Source organism: Marmota monax, unplaced genomic scaffold, assembly GCF_021218885.2.
Source record: "Marmota monax isolate L192 unplaced genomic scaffold, Marmota_monax_Labrador192_F-V1.1 WCK01_AAM20220418_F8-fsc00114, whole genome shotgun sequence".
Taxonomy (NCBI): Eukaryota; Metazoa; Chordata; class Mammalia; order Rodentia; family Sciuridae; genus Marmota; species Marmota monax.
In genome coordinates this window covers 2,702,192-2,722,118 of record NW_026694943.1, presented here as the reverse complement: position 1 = coordinate 2,722,118, position 19,927 = coordinate 2,702,192, and the positions used below count along the sequence as shown (strand labels likewise).

The 19,927-nt window shown below is 36.9% G+C and overlaps 1 protein-coding gene across 1 annotated transcript; it reads left to right on the top strand.

Moving 5' to 3' along the window:
• The first annotated feature begins 421 nt into the window (after positions 1-421).
• Nup43 (nucleoporin 43) lies at positions 422-19,926 on the top strand. Its single transcript, XM_046427413.2, has 8 exons — positions 422-756; positions 1,068-1,190; positions 3,340-3,417; positions 4,635-4,815; positions 6,339-6,474; positions 7,913-8,064; positions 12,441-12,563; positions 17,041-19,926. Exons 1-8 carry the CDS (start codon positions 637-639, stop codon positions 17,268-17,270), a joined length of 1,143 nt encoding a protein of 380 aa, XP_046283369.1. The 5' UTR covers positions 422-636; the 3' UTR covers positions 17,271-19,926.
• The last annotated feature ends 1 nt before the right edge of the window (position 19,927 follows it).

Here is a 19,927-nt window from a genome sequence, read left to right as displayed (position 1 = left end):
AAGCACAGGTTCCTGGACTGTTGGACAGTAGATATCGCCAAACAATACATAAGTAAATTGACCAAAGTTAGGCAGGAAGGAAATGAGTGTGAAACTAAAATTAGAGTCTTCAGAATTCCAACTCTAGGCTCTGACAGTATGTGTATTAATTTTGAAGCCAAGAATCTGGGAGAAAAAGAGGAAGAGGCTTAGGATAATACGATTAAATGTTAGTCGAGGTACTTCTATGAGAATTTAAGGATTTTGAATTGTTTTCTATATGCAGCGATGTGCAACTGAATGCTTAGTTGTGATACAAGGTGATCTCTCTGCATTGTTTTTATTTTAGCTGTTTGTTACATACTTTGCAATTATTGCACAAATACATTGTCTCAGTGTTCCTATATTGATTTTGCAGATTCTGTGCTGGTCTTACTGCACAAGGGCGTAGGTCCGTTCACCTTTGTTTAAAGCCACTTCTGTGAAGGGTTCCTTCAGTTCAGACGCTGGCTACGCTCACAGAAACTTCCAGTAAAAATTGGCTCTCTGCAGCCACCGTCTCCCTCTGAGATCTCATCCAATCAGGCTCCGCGGAAGGGGCGGGGCTGAAAGGCGCGCGTTGTGTTTCTTGCACTGTTTGCCGCGGTCGCCTTCAGCATGGAGGAAATTTATGCCAAGTTTGTGTCTCAGAAAATCAGCAAAACCCGCTGGCGACCAGTGCCTCCGGGAAGCCTGCAAACCGCAGAGACCTTCGCTACCGGCTCTTGGGACAATGAGGTACCGCTGTTCCCGGGAAGCGGAGCCCGTACCTTCTTTCTTTTCCTCTTGGGTGTCCTGGGCCGGCCGAGCGCTAACTCTCACCTTCTAGCTCCTTTCGCCTTCTAGGTCCTCTCGCCCTTCTCTGTCCCCTGAACCCTCGTCATGGTTCTGTTGCCTGTAGTTCAGAGCCATTAATGGTTGAGCTTTGTATCTCCTTGTGTTTTTAAATTCTTACCATATCATTCGTGTGAGGTGCTTCTGAGTCAAGATTGGCTGAAAGTAATACGGATTTTACTTTCCTCTAGTTGACGTTTACGCTATCTTTGCAGGAAAATTATGTTTCATTGTGGTCTATTGGAGATTTTGGGAATTTGGACTCTGATGGAGGATTTGAAGGAGACCATCAATTATTGTGTGATATCAAACACCATGGTGATGTCATGGATTTACAGGTAAATCTGTATTGTACCCAAAAGATAACTTTAAACACTGAAAATAATATATCTAGAGATGCAGGGGATCTTAAAATTTTGTCTAGTCACACTCCTGGTAAATATGATTTGTCGGCACATTTAGCCACTTGGTGGCAGGATCAGAACTGGGAAAGAGATTGTAGATTTAATCCTAGTTTTTAAAAATTAATCTATGCACCAAGGAATGTTTTGGAGCTTTATATAAGTTAACATAATTTTCATTGCATTTCCACATATCAAGCATTGGTTTATGTTTTGTGTGTTTGTTGCAGTGAGGTGCTTGGGATTGAACCTAGGCTCTTGCACATGTTAGGCAAGTGCTCTACCAGTTAGCTATATCCCCATCCCTCAGGTATTGTTATTTCTGCTTTTTTTCCTTGCCTTTTTTTTTTTTTTTTTTTTTTGGTACCAGGGATGGAACCCAGGGGTGCTTTACCACTAAGCCACATCCCCTTTTTTTAGTATTTTATTTAGAGACAGGGAGGGTCATGCCTAGTTGCCTAAGTCCTCACGAATTTACTGAGGCTGTCTCTCTCTGAGAAGTAGAGAGGGATGGAAGGCTATTACAGACATTACCAATAGCACAGAAGGAACCAAAAGCACAGGTTCCTGGACTGTTGGACAGTAGATATCGCCAAACAATACATAAATAATATCCTCCTGCCTTAGTGTCCCAAGTAATTGGGATTGCAGGCCTGTGTCACCATGCCCAGCTTGTTATTTCTCTTTATCAATAAAAAAGCTGAGACTAAAATCTTTGAAGCATATATTATGTGGCAAATAATGTGCAGGGACGTTCGTATGGAATTGACTTTTGAATTATTATAATTTTTTTAATTTTTAATATTTATTTTTAAGTTTTTAGCGGACACAACATCTTTGTTTGTATGTGGTGCTGAGGATCGAACCCAGGCCGCACGCATGCCAGGCGAGCGCACTACCGCTTGAGCCACATCCCCAGCCCTGACTTTTGAATTATTAGTACTCCTGTGTTTTTTGTTTGTTTGTTTTTTGGTGTGGATATAGGGGATTGACCTCAGGGTCACTGAGCCACATCCCCAGTCCTATTTTTTATTTTATTTAGAGACAGGATCTCAGTGATTTGTTTTGTGTTTCACTTTTGCTGAGGCTGGCTTTGAACTCTGTATCCTCCTGTCTCAGCCTCCAGAGTTGCCACTGGGATTACAGGCGTGCACCACTGCACCTGGCAGTACTCCTGTTTTAAAGTGTTAGGAAGACTTAGAGAACTTAAATTCATTCTCTCTCTCTTTTTTTTTTGTGTGTGTATGTGTGTGTGTGTGTTTGCTGGGCATCAAAATCAGGGCCTCCTGCATGTCAGACAAGAGCTCTACCACTGAGCCACATCCCTAACCTGTGAACTTGAGTTCCCTAAAAAGCATCTCAAAACCCATAGTAATTGGGGTTTGAAATTAAGTTTTCAAAGTTGGATGTGGTGGTAGATGTTTGAATCCCAGCTACTTGGAAGGCTGAAGCAGGAGGAGTGCTTGAGCCCAGAAGGTTGAGATCAGTCTGGCAATACAGAGACACTGTCTCAAAAAAAAGAAAAAAGAGAGAGAGTTTTCAAATCCGAGTCTTCATTACTTCATTTCTTTTATTTACTCTATAGAAACAGTACTAACCTTAGGAATGATACTTTTCTAAAGTTTCATTGTTGTGGTCCAAAATTACATATATTTTAGGTGAGTGAACTTAGGAAAAAATTATTACTTACTCTTTTTTGTAGTGAGGATTGAACCTAGGGGTGCTTTATCACTGAGTGACATCCCCAGCTTTTTTGTTTTGTTTTGTTTAATTATTTTTTATTTTGAGGCAGTGTCTCACTACATTGCTGAGACTGGCCTTGAACTCAAGATCCTTCTGCCTCGGCCTTTCCAGTCACTGGGATTACAGGCATGTGCTACTGCTTCTGGCTATTATTATTTATTCTTTGTGAAAATATTTTTACATATATAGCAGTATTGACTTTTAGATTTATTATCATATTTTATTTGCTTAGAATTCATAGGCTCTTTGCTTATGGTAGAGTCTGTTACTAATTGAGTTGAATAATAGGCTTTCTCCCTACTACTGTTTCTGGATTTATAACAAGCTGGAACTTTTTGTTTAGTTTTTTGACCAGGAAAGAATTGTAGCTGCTTCATCAACAGGATGTGTAACAGTTTTTCTCCATCATCCAAATAACCAGGTAAAGAACTTTTATTTGAAAAAAAAGTTTGTATTTTAGTTATTTTTAAGAAGGCTTAAACAAGATTGAGTTTAATAATGACAGAAATAAAACATTGTTAAAACATGAAGGGAGCTGGGTGTAGTGACATGTGCCTGTATCTAGCTACTCAGGAGTCTGAGGTGGGAGGATCTATTGAGCCCAGGAGTTGGAGACCACCCTTGGCAATGAAGTAGTAAATGTAAGACCCAGTTAAGTATTTTTTTAATGGAGTCAAAACTGCTATGTAAGTAAAAGTATTTTCACAAAGAATAAATAATAGCAGCCAGAAGCAGTAGCACATGCCTGTTAAGTGTTTCTTTTTTTTTTTTTTAATATTTTTTAGTTAGAGACAGACGCAGTATCTTTATTTTGTTTATTCATTTTTATGTGGTGCTGAGGATCAAACCTAGTGCCTCACATGTGTGAGGCAACCACTCTACCACTGAGCCACAACCCCAGCCCCAGTATTTCTTAATGAAGTCATTTTTTTAAAGTTGAAGAGATTTATTTAAGAATAAAATTCAGGGGCTCTTAAATAGAAGATCATTGCCAAAAGAATTTAAAGAGTAGACAGGGGGGGCTGGGGATGTGGCTCAAGCGGTAGTGCGCTCGCCTGGCATGCGTGCAGCCCGGGTTCGATCCTCAGCACCACATACAAACAAAGATGTTGTGTCCGCCGAAAACTGAAAAAAAAAAATATTCAAAAAAATTTTTAAAAAAAAAGAGTAAACAGGGCACAGTGTTATATGCCTATAATCCCAGCTACTCAGGAAACTTAGCAAGACCCTGTCTCAAAGTAAAAAACAAAAAGATCTCATGATGTAACTTAGTGGGCAACTTAGTAAGACCCTGACTCAAAGTGCTTATCTACCCTGTATAAGATCCTGAGTTTAGTACCCAATACCAAGGGGAAAAAAGAATAATTTAAATAGCTGCTTTTGAACATTGAACTGCTTGATATCTAAAAATGATTACTTTGCTTTAAGTTGAATATGTCACATTATTGGACAACATTTTTTGTGAGTCTAATTCATTGTGTACGGAGCTTCTAGTAGTTTTTAGACATTACTAATCTAAAGTACAAATGAAAAAAAGAGTTATTCTTTTTCTAGAAAGGTCAAGATAGAATTTTAAAATACTCTTAAGGAAAAATGCTTGGTCTTTGATTAAAAAGTATTCTCATTTCTAATACTTAGACTCTGTCAGTCAACCAGCAGTGGACAGCAGCCCACTACCACACGGGGCCTGGCAGTCCTTCTTATAGCAGTGCCCCATGTACAGGCATTGTGTGTGACAACCCAGAAATTGTCACAGTTGGAGAGGATGGTCGAATAAATCTCTTCAGGGTTGATCACAAGGAAGCTGTAAGAACAATAGGTAAGAAAAATCATCATATTTATTTTTTCCATCATATAGTAATTGAACACTTAAAATGCAGAGTAAGTACAGGGTGAAGTGTTTGAGGAGTATTAAAAACATACAAGGCAGAATCCCTTGGTCAAGGGCAGCATATCCATGAGGACAGAGTGAGTGACTGACTACAGAGGAGAAAGAGATGGATTCTTTTGTTATTTGGGGGGACCAGCTAGAAGGGATTCTTTATTAGATAAAGAATCAGGAAGGAGATGACAACTTAATCTAGGTTGTAGATGATAAGTAATACTAAAAAATGACAATACCAGACATTGGCAACAGCATGGAGACAAGGTGAAGCTATACAGGAAATGACAAAAAGAAAATAAAAGTTTGTCCTGACATTAGTATTTTATAGGAAAGCTGAAAGATGAAATCCAAAAGGTAAATTGGGACCAGTTTGCAAAGAATCTTGAATGCAGAACCATTTTGGTGGTGAAAAATTAAGGTGCCATTGTAAGTTTTTGAGCAATGGAGCGATATTCTCTGTTTCATGCTTTAGAAGGATTAGTCTAGTGTAGCATTTCTAAACTATGCTTCACACAGACTTGTCTGCTGAGATTTCTAATAGTTCATTGCCCTAGATCTTTTGGATCAGAATCTCTAGGGATTGAGCCAGGAATCAGTTTTCTGTGTTGTTTATTATGATTTTTAGTTTTGAGTTATATCGTTTGCTGCTAGTTAAGGACTGTTGCCTGATGGCAGTGTGAAGGAGTGGCACAAAATAAGACTCAAAGAAAGTATACATTAAGTTATGTTCTATAAATTCTAAACCCTCCAGGACACTTAAGGAAAGGACCTTTATAACAACGAGGAAGGACTTTGTGGCGAAAGAGGAAGCTGATGAGGGTGAATAGATTTGAGATGTGTCAGCAGTATAATACAAGGTCAGAGTAGCTCTGTCGGATCAGTGGGTTTTGGACCCATAGAGCTTTGCATCAAGGACTACTGGGAAATAAGACTGAATATAGAGGAGCTTGAACATTTATCTCAGAAATGCATGGTAACAATTTTTTGAGGTGGGGAGTTGGTACCAGATTTTTTTATTTAAAGGAATGGTAAAATTAAAGAACATAAGTCGATGTTTTGTTACAACTTAAAGAAAAAAGGTGAAGGTAACCCCAATGTGCATGCACTGCCTTGACAATTGGAGAAGTCACTTCCATGGCTATAGGGAAGTCAGCCTAAGGTTGAGCTTTCGTTATCACTATCTTCAGGGTAACAGTCTTGAGGGGAAATAGAAAAAGGAGTACCTGAAAACTCAGCTCTCCATTTAGAAAACAATTCAGATGTCCCATGGGTGATATTTTTCTCTCTGAGGAGAATTTGCCTGAATGCATACACTACTGTGCATTTTTCCATAGAAGTCAAATTGTGACTGATTGGAAACTTCATTTGTAATATTTTGATAAATAGATGCAATGCAATTTAAGATTTTCATGAAAAAAAGGATCTATTAAACACACTGCCATTTTATAAATTTGTAGACAATGCAGATAGCAGTACACTCCATGCTGTAACCTTCCTTCGAACTCCTGAGATACTTACAGTAAATTCAATTGGACAGTTAAAAATATGGGACTTCAGACAACAAGGCAATGAACCTTCTCAGATATTATCATTGTAAGTTTTGATTTGTTATTTCAATAATGCAATGCAAAATCAATTTGTTCAATTGGTTATGACAGCTGTCTTTAAAAACCCTTTTTTTCCTTCAGTACTAGGATTGAACCCAAGGGAGCACTACCATTAAGCTACATCCTCTTCCCCTTCTATTTATTTATTTTTAATTGGTGCTTTATAGATATACATAGAGGTGAAATTCATTGTGGTTTATTTATATATTCACATTGTATAGTTTTGTCCTGTTTACTCCATGTTTCCTCCCCTTTTCTATTCCTCTTCCTTCCCCCATCTCCTTCTAACCCATTGATCTTTCCTGAATCCTTATATCTGAGCCATTCCCCCTTTTTCCCCCTTACTTTGATCTAGCTTCCACATATGAGAGAAAATATTCAACCCTTTATTTTCTGAGTCTGCCTTAATTCACTTAATGTGGTGTTCTCCATTGCATTTAAGGTAGTGATTCCTAATTAAATTTGACAAAGAAAGAATTATGTGGTGGACTTGATGCTCTCATGCTTTATTTAGTAAATATTTGCTGTATTGATTCAGAGCCTTTATCTTTTTGAAGTTTTTATTATTTCATGGAGAACTTATTTCTGTTTATCAAATGATTTTATCAATAAAGGATAAAATACACTCTAGATGTTATAGGTGGAAAATATAATCCAAAACATTTTTCTGAGCAGAAATTCCCATTTCTAGGTGTGTAACATTCACTTCTTTCTTAAGAAAATGGAGTGTGTCAGACTGAATAAAAGTTATTTAAAATAAGCATTAAATAAAATAGGAATAAGGAATATTTGAGTATAGTTGATAGATATTTTCTTAAAACCCTAAAAATGGAAATGGGTTTTGTCCATTTTACCATCAGATTATCTTATTTCTCCATTTCCACATTGAAGAGAGAATGAATACTTTTGGCCTATAATTGTAAATTGAAATGTAAAATTACATATTTTAAAATTACATATAAATGTAAAAATGAGCTTTTTTTAATATTTATAAATACATTTAATCTCTTTACTTTTTTGGCATTATTATTTTTTGGTTTTGTGGTACTGGGGGTTGAACTTAGGGTCTATGTATGCTAGGCAAGTACTCTACCACTAGCTGTATCCCCAGTCTTAGCAGTGGGATTGAACCTAGGGGTGTTTTACCACTGAGCCACATGCCCTGCCATTTTTACCTTTTAATTTTGAGTCAGGATCTCACTAAATTGCTGAGGCTGGCATCAAACTTGTGATTCCCTACGTCAAGATTCCCTACGTCAGCCTCCCAAGTCTCTGGGATTAGAAGTATGCACCACCGTACCCAGCTTGGCATCATTAAGCCACATAACTAGCATAGTATTGTAGTTATTAGAATAAAATGTTTCTTGGGTTACACAGAATTGTACTTTACCTTGTATTTGATATATTTGTATTTCCCACAAAAGGACTGGTGATCGAGTGCCACTTCACTGTGTTGACAGACATCCCAACCAGCAGCATGTTGTAGCTACTGGTGGCCAGGATGGAATGCTGAGTATTTGGGATGTTAGACAAGGTACTATGCCTGTATCTCTGCTGAAGGCTCATGAGGCTGAAAGTAAGTATTATGGAGATATCGAAAGTTTTTATTATATGAGTTATATGACATAAGCACCTTGGCATAATGGTACACATAGATCATTTTATGTCGTAGGTTTTAATGTCTGAATTGTAAAACTTTAATACCTTTATATTTTGACATGTAAGCTATGTGAATGTTAGTGGGTGGGGATTACTGGGGATTGGACCTGAGGCCTTATACGTAGTGGTAGGTAAGGACTCTACCACTGAGCCTCATCCCCAGCCCGAGGCATATTTAAGCTCCAAAACCATAGGAAATACCTTTAGGTATTTATCTATGCATTTCTTTATTTTTTTTTTAATATTTATTTAGTTGTAGATGAACACACAGTATCTTTATTTTTATGTGGTGCTGAGGATTGAACCCAGTGCCTCACATGCGAGGCAAGCACTTTCCCACTGAACTACAGCCCCAGCCCTATGCATTTTTTTTTTCTTTCTTTTTTTAAAATTATTTTTTAGTTGTAGATGGACATAATATCTTTATTTTATCCATTTATGTTTTTTATATGGTGCTGAGATTCCAATGCAGTGCCTCAGGCATGCAAGGCCAGTGCCCAACCGCTGAGCCACAACCCCAGCATATGCATTTATTTTCTTAGGATAATTTTTTTTAACATTTATTTTTCAGTTACAGGTAGACACAGTATCTTTTTTATTTTTATGTGGTGCTGAGGATCAAACCCAGTGCCTCACACTTGCTAGGTGAGCACTCTACCTCTGAGCCACAACCCTTACCCTGCTTAGGATAATTTTTTAAAGGTGGAATTGATTGGCTAAAACTTGCATAATTTTAAAGCTATAATGCATGTTGTCAAACCTACATAAAAATAGGTTATATTGTCATTAAGTGTGTAAGAATGCCTTTTTTCCTAATCAAATAGAGACTGTTGTTTTTCATATGTACTAATCTTTTGTGCTTCTCAATTTATCATTGCATCTTTTTTTTTTTAAACAAGAACAATACATAGCTGTTGTCATACTATAATAGATTATATTTAAAAATTCTGGTTCAAAAAGTTTCTATTAGATTCTGCTTGAATAAAAATACAAGAAAACTAATATTGCAACTTCTCTGTTTAAATAAGTTTCACATTATTGCCAGGAGCAGTGTTGCACATCTGTAATCCCAGAGACTCAGGAAGCTAACGCAGGAAGATTTGCAAGTTTGAGGCCAGCCTCAGCAATTTAGCAAGACCCTAAGCAACTTAGTGAGACCCTGTCTCAAAAAATTAAAGTTCTCAGGAGGTAGTGTAGTGGTAAATCACCCCTAGATTCAATTCCCAGTACAAAAAAAAAAAGTAGTCACTATATTACCTTGGAAAGACAAATGACTTTATGTTCAAGAATCAAATAGCCAGGTGTTGTGGCGCATACCTGTAATCCCAGCAGCTTGGGAGGCTAAGGCGGGAGGATCGCAAGTTCAGAGCCAGTTTAGCAATTTAGTGAGTCCCTAAGCAATTCAGCAAGACCCTGTCTCTAAATAATACACAAAAAATGGCTGCAGATGTGGCTTCGTGATAAAGTCCCTATGTGTTCAATCCCTGATATCCCCCTCCCCCTCATAAAAAAAAGAAAAGAAAAACATCCAGCAAATAAAAGGATAGAAAGTTGTTTGCCTCTCCCAGGTTATATAACTCTGCCTAAGGGCTAACCTGGTGGAAGACTCACAAGCTTTCAGATTGATCTCCCTTTTTTAAAAAAAAAAAAAAAAATTATCTATTTTTTTGGTACCAAGAATTGAGTCCAGGGACACTTAAGCATTGAGATACCTCCCCAGCCCTATTTATTTTTATTTTGAGGTAGGGTCTCCCTAGTTGTTTAGGGCCTCGCTAAGTTGCTGAACCTGGTTTTGAACTTGTGATCTTCCTGCCTCAGTCTCCCAGGTCAGTGGGGTTACGGGGTTGCACCACCAAGCCTGGCTTTTTTTTTTTTTTTTTGTGGGCTGGGCATCAAACCTTGGGCCTCACACATGCTAGGCAAGAGCACTCCAGCACTGAGGTATATCCCCTGACCTTTTTTTCTCTACTTTCCAGCCCTCTTTAATTGGCAGCCTAGTTAAGCAATGTACACACAACTGCAGTGGCTTTTAATATTTTGCTTTGAATTTATCCTACCTCCTAACTAGTAATGAAATGAAATGTTTTATAGGGGGTTGTTTTCTAATTTGAAAATAAATGCATAAAAAATGTAGATTTGGGCAATCTGCTCATGGCTCTACACAGGGTATTGTGTTTCACTTTTTTTTTTTTTTAGTTTTATTTATTTTTTTTCCCACATTGTTTTAATGAAAGAGTGTGAATGTACTTTATGGGAACACCTCTAGAATACATTCTTCTCTCTCCCTCCCCCCCCTCCTCCCTCCCTCCTTTTTGGAAAGTATATAACTGTCAAAATGAAGGTTAGTTGCCACCTCACAAACCTGTGTCATTCTTTTCATGTCATAATTCAAATACTTCCTATACTGATTCTTCAAAGTGACCTAACTCAGATTCAGAACCATTGTTCACAGTTTTGCATGCATGCTGTATGTAGCTTTCTGGGGAATCATGGGTATTCATTGCCTCCCAGGTGTCTGTGTACACAAAGTTCCCTTAAAGTTTAGAGCTGGGGTGAAGGGTGGGGTGGCAATCCCAATATGGCTTCTTGAAATTCCTCCATCTGAAACTGGATCCAACTTTTGGAACATTTCCAAGTTTTGGTGTGCTAGGAGCTAGTTGCTATTTCTTTGATGTAGACCAGAAGTATCCCGAATCTTGACTTGAGCCAATATTGATTTGCATTTATCTTTCTTTTATGGTCTTCTCTCAGTCGTTCCAGTAATGTAACCATCTATTAAGGACAGGAAAAAAAAATAAGAGAATTTATCAGTTGTTTTTTTTTCTTAATTAGTATTTTCAGTATTTTCCATAGTCATTCTTTCTTTATTTTATTTTATTTTTTGTGGTGCTGGGGATTGAACCTAGGGCCTTATGTATGCAAGACAAGCACTCTACCAACTAAGCTATATCCCTAGATCTCTGTGGACATTCTTAATGTATTTCCTATGTTTGTACTTTTGTTGTTGTTTGTTTTGGTTTTTTGGAAACAGGGATTGAACCCAGGGGCACCCTAACCACTGAGTGACATCCCTGCACACCCCGCTCCCCCCCCCTCCCTTTTTTTCTTTTGAGACAGGATTTCACTAAGTTCTTAGGGCCTCACTAAATTGCTAAGTCAGCTTTTGAACTTGTGATCCTCCTGCCTTAAGACTCTGGAGCCACTGGGATTATAGGCATGTGCCATCACACCCGGCTGCATTTCATATTATTATTATTTTTTTAATGTTTAATTTTTAGTTGTAGTTGGACACAATACCTTTATTTTATTTATTTATTTTCATATGGTGCTGAGGATTGAACCCAGGGCTTGACATGTGTTAGCCAAGCACTGTACCGCTGAGCCACAACCCCAGCCCTGCATTTCATATTATTATACTTACTTAACATGACTCATAATCATTTAAAGTACCATCTTTTGAAAAGAAATCTTTTTTTTTTATTTTTAGTTTAGATGGACACAGTTCTATTTATTTATTTTTATGTGGTGCTGAGGATTGAATGCAGTGCCTCATACATTTGAGGCAAATGCTCTCTACCAACTAGGCTACAAACCCAACTCGATAATCTGTTTTGAGATTGAATTTATTGGGATTGAATCCAGGGCCTTGGGCATGGTAGACTAGCATTCTAACTCAGGTCCACACTCTTTTTTGCCCCTACCCCCACCACTGTTCTTCTTCTTCTTTTTTTTTTTTTTTTAGAGAGAGAGAGAGAGAGAATTTTAGTATTTATTTTTTAGTTTTCGGCGGACACAACATCTTTGTTTGTATGTGGTGCTGAGGATCGAACCCAGGCTGTACGCATGCCAGGCGAGCGCGCTACCGCTTGAGCCACATCCCCAGCCCCTCTTCTTCTTTTTTTTTTTAATAAACCTTTATTTATTTTTATGTGGTGTTGAGGATCGAACTCAGTGCCTTATGCATGCAAAGCAAGCACTCTACCGAGTTATATTCCCAGCCCACCACTGTTATTCTTTTCCATAAAAAAGTATAATAGGTTAAATGATTTAGTGAGGAATTTTATTCATTTTCTGGCCCAGTCCACAAGGTTATTTACTTGACTTCATTTTCCTTGGTACATATTTCAACCTTAGGGAGTTATATTCTCTTTTTAATTTTGAAGACTTTGATTTGAGGCTACATACTTGAGGTTTGTAGGTATGTAATAGAGCTTGATAGAAGTCGGAGATAGGGTTTTAATGTTTGTTCAGGCAATCTGCAGAGGAATAAACTTCTTGGTTTTTATCTTTTAGTGTGGGAAGTTCATTTTCACCCATCCAATCCAGATCATCTGTTCACTTGTTCTGAAGATGGATCCTTATGGCACTGGGATGCCTCCACAGATGTGCCAGAAAAGTCCTCACTCTTTCACCAAGGTAAAAACCCTTTTTTTTTTTTTTCTTATGTGAAAATTTCCTTTATAATTTTTTTTTTTTGTGGTGAATTTTAAGGATATATTTGGCAATGTTATTTCTAAGCTTTTTTACTGCTAAGGTAAAATATTACCTTTAGTTGTAAATAGACACAATACCTTTATTTATTTATTTTTATGTGGTGCTAAGGATCTAACCCAGTGCCTCACATGTGCTTAGTAAGCATTCAACCACTAAGCTACAACCCCAGCTTCAGGCAAAACATGTTAATGAAAATTCTTGTGTTATTGTATGCCTTTAAATACTAGATTGAACATTCTCATATATATTTTTTTAATATCTTTATTTTTATGTGGTGCTGAGGATCAAACCCAGGGCTTTGCCTGTGCTAGGCAAGCACTCTACCACTGAGCCACAACTCCAGCCTGATGTTCTCATATTTTTAACATTAATGAATGACAAAATGTGCTGGGTTTCTGTTCTCAAGACTAAAAGGCTCAGGGGTTTTAATTAGTATTTTCAGTATTAGCAAGACCCTATCTCAAAATGAAATAGACTTAGCAAGACCCTATCTCAAAATGAAAAATAAAAAGCACTAAGGATATGGCTCAGTGATAAAGCACCCCTGGGTTCAATTCCCAGTACTGCAACCCCTCAAAAAAAATTTTATATATATATATATATATATATATATATATATATATATAAAAATAACAGCCCAATCAGAAAAATCCAAACTACCCAGAATATAGAAAGAGTTAGTTTCACATGTGTTAGAAGGACTGGAAAAACAAAAGGGAATTCAAGGAGTGTTGGTAGTGCAAATAGAAAAGGTGATAACCAGAAAGCAGAAATCATTAATACCTTTGGTGCTACATTATTGGAAATGCTGTTAAAGTTGATTCTGGATTAGCAGGAAAAAATGCCACCTCAACCCAGCCTGGAACTGCTGCCAGTGCTGCTGTTGCCAAAATCCTGGAGCAGAAAGGGAGCTGCTTCTCTCCTCCTACGCCTTCCAGTCACCCACATAGTGCCTCCCATGGTAGGGTCCATCTGGAAAGCAGATGGCAAGGGATCCTGGAAAATGGAGTTTGCAATACATAGTAGAGCACAGCAAAAGGGACTGAAAGCAAAAAAGAAAGTAGCTGGACCAAATGTACTGATAAAAGGATAAAGGAAGAGTGAGGGGAACGACTCTAGAGTAGTCGGAGATCCCACCTGACAGAAATAACATTTGAGTAGTCACCTGTGAGAAGTGAAGGTGTGAATTACATGAATGCATTCCAGGCAGAGGACTTGAGAGGCAGAGCACAGCAAGGTGGATGTGGCTGCCATTCAACTACTAGGACAGGGGGATTGTAGGTAGTAAGGATTGGTTGTGGAAAGACTGAGATTTCCAAGAATCACTGGTGCTACAGAACATAGACTGTGTAAGAGGGGTGAGGATGGTGGAAACAAAGACAGCAGGAAGGAATGGAAGCAGAAAAGTGGAAGCAAGAAGGGAGTCTTGTCTCAGTGGTTGTGAATAATTCAAATTGTGAACATCTCTAATCCTAAAATCTGAAATGCTCCAAAATCTGAAATTTGTTTTTCCCTGACATGGGGCTTAAACCCAGAGTTGCTATACCACTGAGCAACATCCCCAGTCCTTTTTGACATGGGGCCTCCCTATGTTGCTGAATACCTTGCCAAGTTGCTGAGGCTGGCCTCAAATTTGTGATCCTCCTGCCTCAGGTTCTCTGGTAGCTGGGATTACATGGGGTTACAGGCATATGCCACCGTTTCTGCCGAAATCTGAAATGTTTTTGAGGATCAATATTGATGTCACAGGTGAAAAATTCCACACTTTAACTTCATGTGATGGGTCACAGTCAAAATGCAGGTACACTAGTCAGGTATTGATTTTTTTCTGATTGGGCTGTTATTTATATATATATATATATTTTTTTTTTTTTTTGAGGGGTTGCAGTACTGGGAATTGAACCCAGGGGTGCTTTATCACTGAGCCATATCCTTAGTGCTTTTTATTTTTCATTTTGAGATAGGGTCTTGCTAAGTTGCTGAGGCTGGCCTCGAGCTTGTGATCCTCCTGCTTCAGCCTTCTGACTCACTGAAATTATAGGCATGCACATCCTGCCAGGCTATACTTTTTAAAAACTGTCAGCTAGATTTTGCTCTGTATGTATAGAAACATTTTTTTCCTGCTCACTATTGTAGGCCCTAACACATTTAGAGGATAGGCATTCAGTAAAGGTTTCTGAATGAATGAACAAATGAATTTTGGAACCATAGGTAATCTCAGCTCCTCAGGAGTCTGAGGCAGGAGGATCACAAGTTGGACACTAGCCTGGGCAATTTAGCAAGACCCTGTCTCAAAAGAGAAAAAGGACTGGGACTGAAGCCCAGTGGTAAAACACCCCTGGATTTAATCCCCCTACCATTAAGATTTAAAAAGAAAAAATGTTGGCACAGCTGGGTGTGGTGCCACATGTCTGTAATCCCAGTGATTTGGGATCCTGAGGCAGGAAGATTACAAGTTTGAGGCCAGCCTCAGCAATTTAGGAAGGCCCTAAGCAACTTACAAAGTTGTCTGAAAAAATAAAAAGGGCTGAGGATGTGGCTTAGTGGTTAAGTTCTCTGGGATTCAATCCCCAGTACCAAAAATGCAGGCCCATTTAAAGTATTATATAAAATTCCCTTCAGGTTATATGAATGGGGTTTATATGAAACATAAATTAATTTCATGTTTAGGCTTGGGTTTTAACCTTAAAATAGCTCATTTCATTCCAAAATTTTAAAAATATTCAAAATCCTAAACATTTTATAGCCAAGAATTGAAGATAAGGATATTTAACTTGTATATTAATTTGAACCGTATTCAAAAGCAATGTAATATTTGGGAGCACAAAACAAGATAAACAGTAAAATGATGGAAAAAAAATCTGAAACTTCACCAGAAAAATTCTTAATAAGGGGACTAGTGATGTAACTCACTGGTAGATCATATATTTAACATAGGCAAGCCCCTAGGTTCAGTTGCTCAGCACCTTCCCCACAAAAAATTCTGGACAGGTATGGAATGTATGTAACATGTATGCATGTCTGTAACTTCATTTATGGAGAAACTTAATAGTTTTATCTAAGCATATGTTAAGTACTTTTATTTTATTTCCCTTCTCTACTTCTACTGTGTTATATTTGAAATCTTACTTTTTTAGAAACCTTGGTTAGATTGGAAGTAAAATTATTTATTATATTTTGTTTTCTACTATTGCAAGGCATGATATTAGATACTGTGAAAAGGTAAAACAAACATAAAATATGCAACCTCCTCTTGAGAAAGTCTTGGATTTAGTTATGGAAAAGGGGCATGGAAAGTTAAATCATGGCAAAAGGAACTAACAAGATAGTAATGTTAAACACAGTGCTGAGGGTTCTGGGATGGAAGAAAGAAACATGAATTTAGAGCTTCTTCAAAGATTTCTCAAGAGAAGAAAGTTGAGCTGGACTTTAAAGGACCACAAGGTTTAATATTGTACATTTGATTTAAAATTAATAGGTTAATTTTAAATTAGTTTTAAAATTATTATTATTATTATTAGTTGTGATGCTGGAGATCCAATCCAGAGCCTGGCATGTGCTCTTCAAGAGCTTTGCCTCTAAGATACATACCCAGCCCCTAAACCTACTAATATTTAAGGATTCAGGATTTTGTCTTACATTACCAACACTTAGCATAGAGCCTGACACATAGTAGATACTCACCTATGTGTTGATGGAATGGTATATGAAATTTTCCCTTTTATGATCTGAAAGAAAGTTGAAAAGAACGAAAATTGCAAATAATAGCTGATATTCTGTCTTTGCCTCATTTAGTTCTATATTAAGTGCATAGCACTGTTAGGAATGTTTATAATCTAGTCATGTTCTAAAGTTTTCCTTTTAGTTTTCCTTCTAAAGTTTCCTTTATCTTAAAAGGGTAAGAATAAAAGATCTAAAACAAATTGATTATACTTAGAATCATAGAAACATTTAAAAATACATTAGGAAATATTTACTTAGAAATATGCACAAAACAAACAAACAGAAATTTTTTGTGAACATTTTATTTGTTGTTATCCAAGAGCTTTTATTTATGTTATTATTTATTTCTATATATTTACATATTTATTCTACTTATCCTCAAGTCTTTGTTGCTTCCCATTAAAAAAACAAACAGAAAATAAACTATCTGCTTTACATGATGATTTAAAGTTAGGTATCCATATTTTCCCTTGGAAATTTGAGTATTTAATAATACTGAATAAGTCTTTGGTAAAAAATGACAACATGTGATCATGGAATTATCTGCCTGTCATTCTGAGAATTAATATAAGTTGGACTCATTGTCTTTCTGAAATATCAGTAGAGGTTTAGATGTATACTAGCATAAAATTAGTCTTGAAGTCTTGAAAGTTTTTTTCCCTCCTTTTTCTTTCAGGAGGAAGAACCGGTACTTTTTTGACTCATAGCATTAGTAACCAGGCTAATGTTCACCAATCTCTTATAAGTTCCTGGCTCAGCACTGATCCTGCGAAAGACCGTATTGAAATCACAAGCTTGCTTCCCAGCAGGACTCTGTCTGTGAACAGTTTGGATGTTTTAGGTCCTTGTCTTGTTTGTGGAACTGATGCAGAAGCAATATATGTTACCAGACAACTGTTTTCATGAAAATACTGGGATTATAATATTTCAAGTTAAATATATAATTAGCCCTTTGAATTACAATTTCTGTGCAAAACTTTATTATTGAAAAATGTGATATTTACAGGGGTCGTATCAGTAAACTATTGTTAATATCAATGCCCAATTTGGGCATTTGTTACTTGGGTATTCCCACAATAGTTACAGAATCTGATAGATTGCTGATGGCACAAGATTTTGAACATGTGGAAGAACATCAGAGGGATCCTTGTACTGATAAATAACATTGCTTTCAAACAGAATATTATTGATAATTCCTGGAAGCAACTGTTCATTTTTAGTGGTGTAGGATTTAACATTAAACCACCAATGAGTTCCTATAATTTTTATTCCTATAACATTTTCTTATTAATTTTAATAAGTTTTTTCAGGAGAAAGTGAGTAGAGCAAAAACGACAAATTTATAATTGTGTTCAAATATTTTTATTATTATTTTCTGTGGATCAGTGGGCGTTGCTGGGGACTGAACCCAGGGATTCTGCATACTGGGCACTCTACCATTGAGCTGTACCTGTAGCCCCATAAATTTTTTTTTAAAATGAAAATATACATGTTATCTTTGTGGATGCACATTTTCTGGCAGTAAACACATTATCATCATTTTGAACTACTAAGTATTCTAAAGTATAAATGTATAATAGTATATTTTACTTAATCGCATATTACATTCCATGTTCACACCTTTCACTGTTTATGATTATACTATATTTATATTTCTTTTACTTGTTTGTATTCTTAGCCATTTTTATTTTTGGAGGCAATTTAGCATCTTCTTATTAATTTTTAACCTTTTATATATGAAGAATTTTTTTGCCTGTGGTCCTATGATACAGGCAGCTTTTAATTTAGCTTTGGCTTTATTCATGGGGCTTTTTATAGAATTAGGCATTTTGTATATGGTCAACTCAATTGATTTCTTTACACTTTATGCCCTTTGCATCATGCTATCCCTATCCTAAGTTTATATAAATGTTTACCTATATTTTCCTCTATTTTGAGGTTTCATGTTTTATGTGTAATTATCACATTTTGAATTTATTTAGTGATGCCTGTAATCCCAGCTACCAGAAACTGAGGTAGTAGGGTACCAAGTTTGAGGCCAGCCTGTGTAACTTAGCAAGACTGTCTCAAAATAAAAAAATAAACTGGGGATGGGGATGTAGCTCAGTGGAAAAGCACCCATGTTGAATGTACCACACGCACATTACATCTGAAAAAAAATTGGTTGGGGGGCGGTCTTAAGGATTGAACCTAGGGCTTTATGCACACTAAGGACAGTAAATTCCCCATCTAGCCCCCTGAAATTTTTTTTTTACACATTGTAAGCATAAAAATAAAATAATTTAATGAGCCCAGGTTTATCAGGAAACACACCCAATTTTCATTTCTGATGTCATTCACTCCCCACCACCCCACCTCTGCTCTGGATCATTTTATTTTAATTTTTTGGGGGGAAGTACCAAGGATTGAACTCAGGGGCAATGGACCACTGAACCGTGTCTCCAGGCCTATTTTGTGCCTCGCTGTTGCTGAGGCTGGCTTTGAACTTGGATCCTCCTGTCTTAGCCCTCCAGTGCATGCTGGGATTACAGGCATGTACTGCTGCACCCAGCTTGACCATTTTAAAGCAAATTCCAGATAATGTGTTATTGATAATTTACTGTGTGTGTCCTAAGAACGAAAACCCTCCTTTTAAAAAAATAAGCACAATTCCATTATCATTCCTCTAATAAATTATTCTTTAATACTGTTAAATATTTAAGCAGTGTTTTAATTTCCCAGATTCTTATGAACATTTTTATAGTTGATTTATCAACAGATAAAGGCTAGACTATTACATGTCTCAAATTACTTTAAATTCACACCCCTTATTTTTTTTATTTTTCTTTGTTACTTTTTGTATGTATCTATCTCAGCCTCCTAAGTAACTGCGATTATGGATGCATACCACCATGCCCGCCAAGTTCTGCCAATTAATAAGAAACATAAGCTTTATTTAGTATAATATGGTAATTTACCAATTTATTTATGAAATTAATCACATTTTCTTTTAAAGGCTACAGGATATCAGATGAAAGGTACCTTGGAGGCCATTTCCAATCTAAATGTGATCATCCCTCTGCAGCATGTGCAACAAATTATTGTCCAGTTTATACTTAAAAACATATCCCAAGATGAGCACAGTAGCTTATGCTTGTAATTCCCAGCCATTGGGAAGTTGTGGCAGAAGAATTGCAAGTTGGAGACCAGCCTCAGCAATTTAAGAGACTGTCTGAAAATAAAAAATTTTTAAAAGCTGGGGATTAGCTTAGTGGTAAAATCCCTACAATGCACGCTGGGATTACAGGCGTCTTTTTTTGCCCAGTACAAAAAAAAGTTTCCCATTTCACTGTGCAGCTTCTCATTTGGACAGCTCTAATTGATGCAGCATTGTGACAGAGTTTCAGTTTATGGGTAAGATCCAAAACAATCCTGTAAAATGGTAGAATGGTTGTGGGTTAATGATATTGTGATTCTGTTATGAAACAAGCCAACTGCCAATTTTGTTATATTTGAATTTTCATTATGTTGGGATGCCTCAATGTGGGTTTTCACTAAATAAAATGAGTTTTTATATTCTGAAC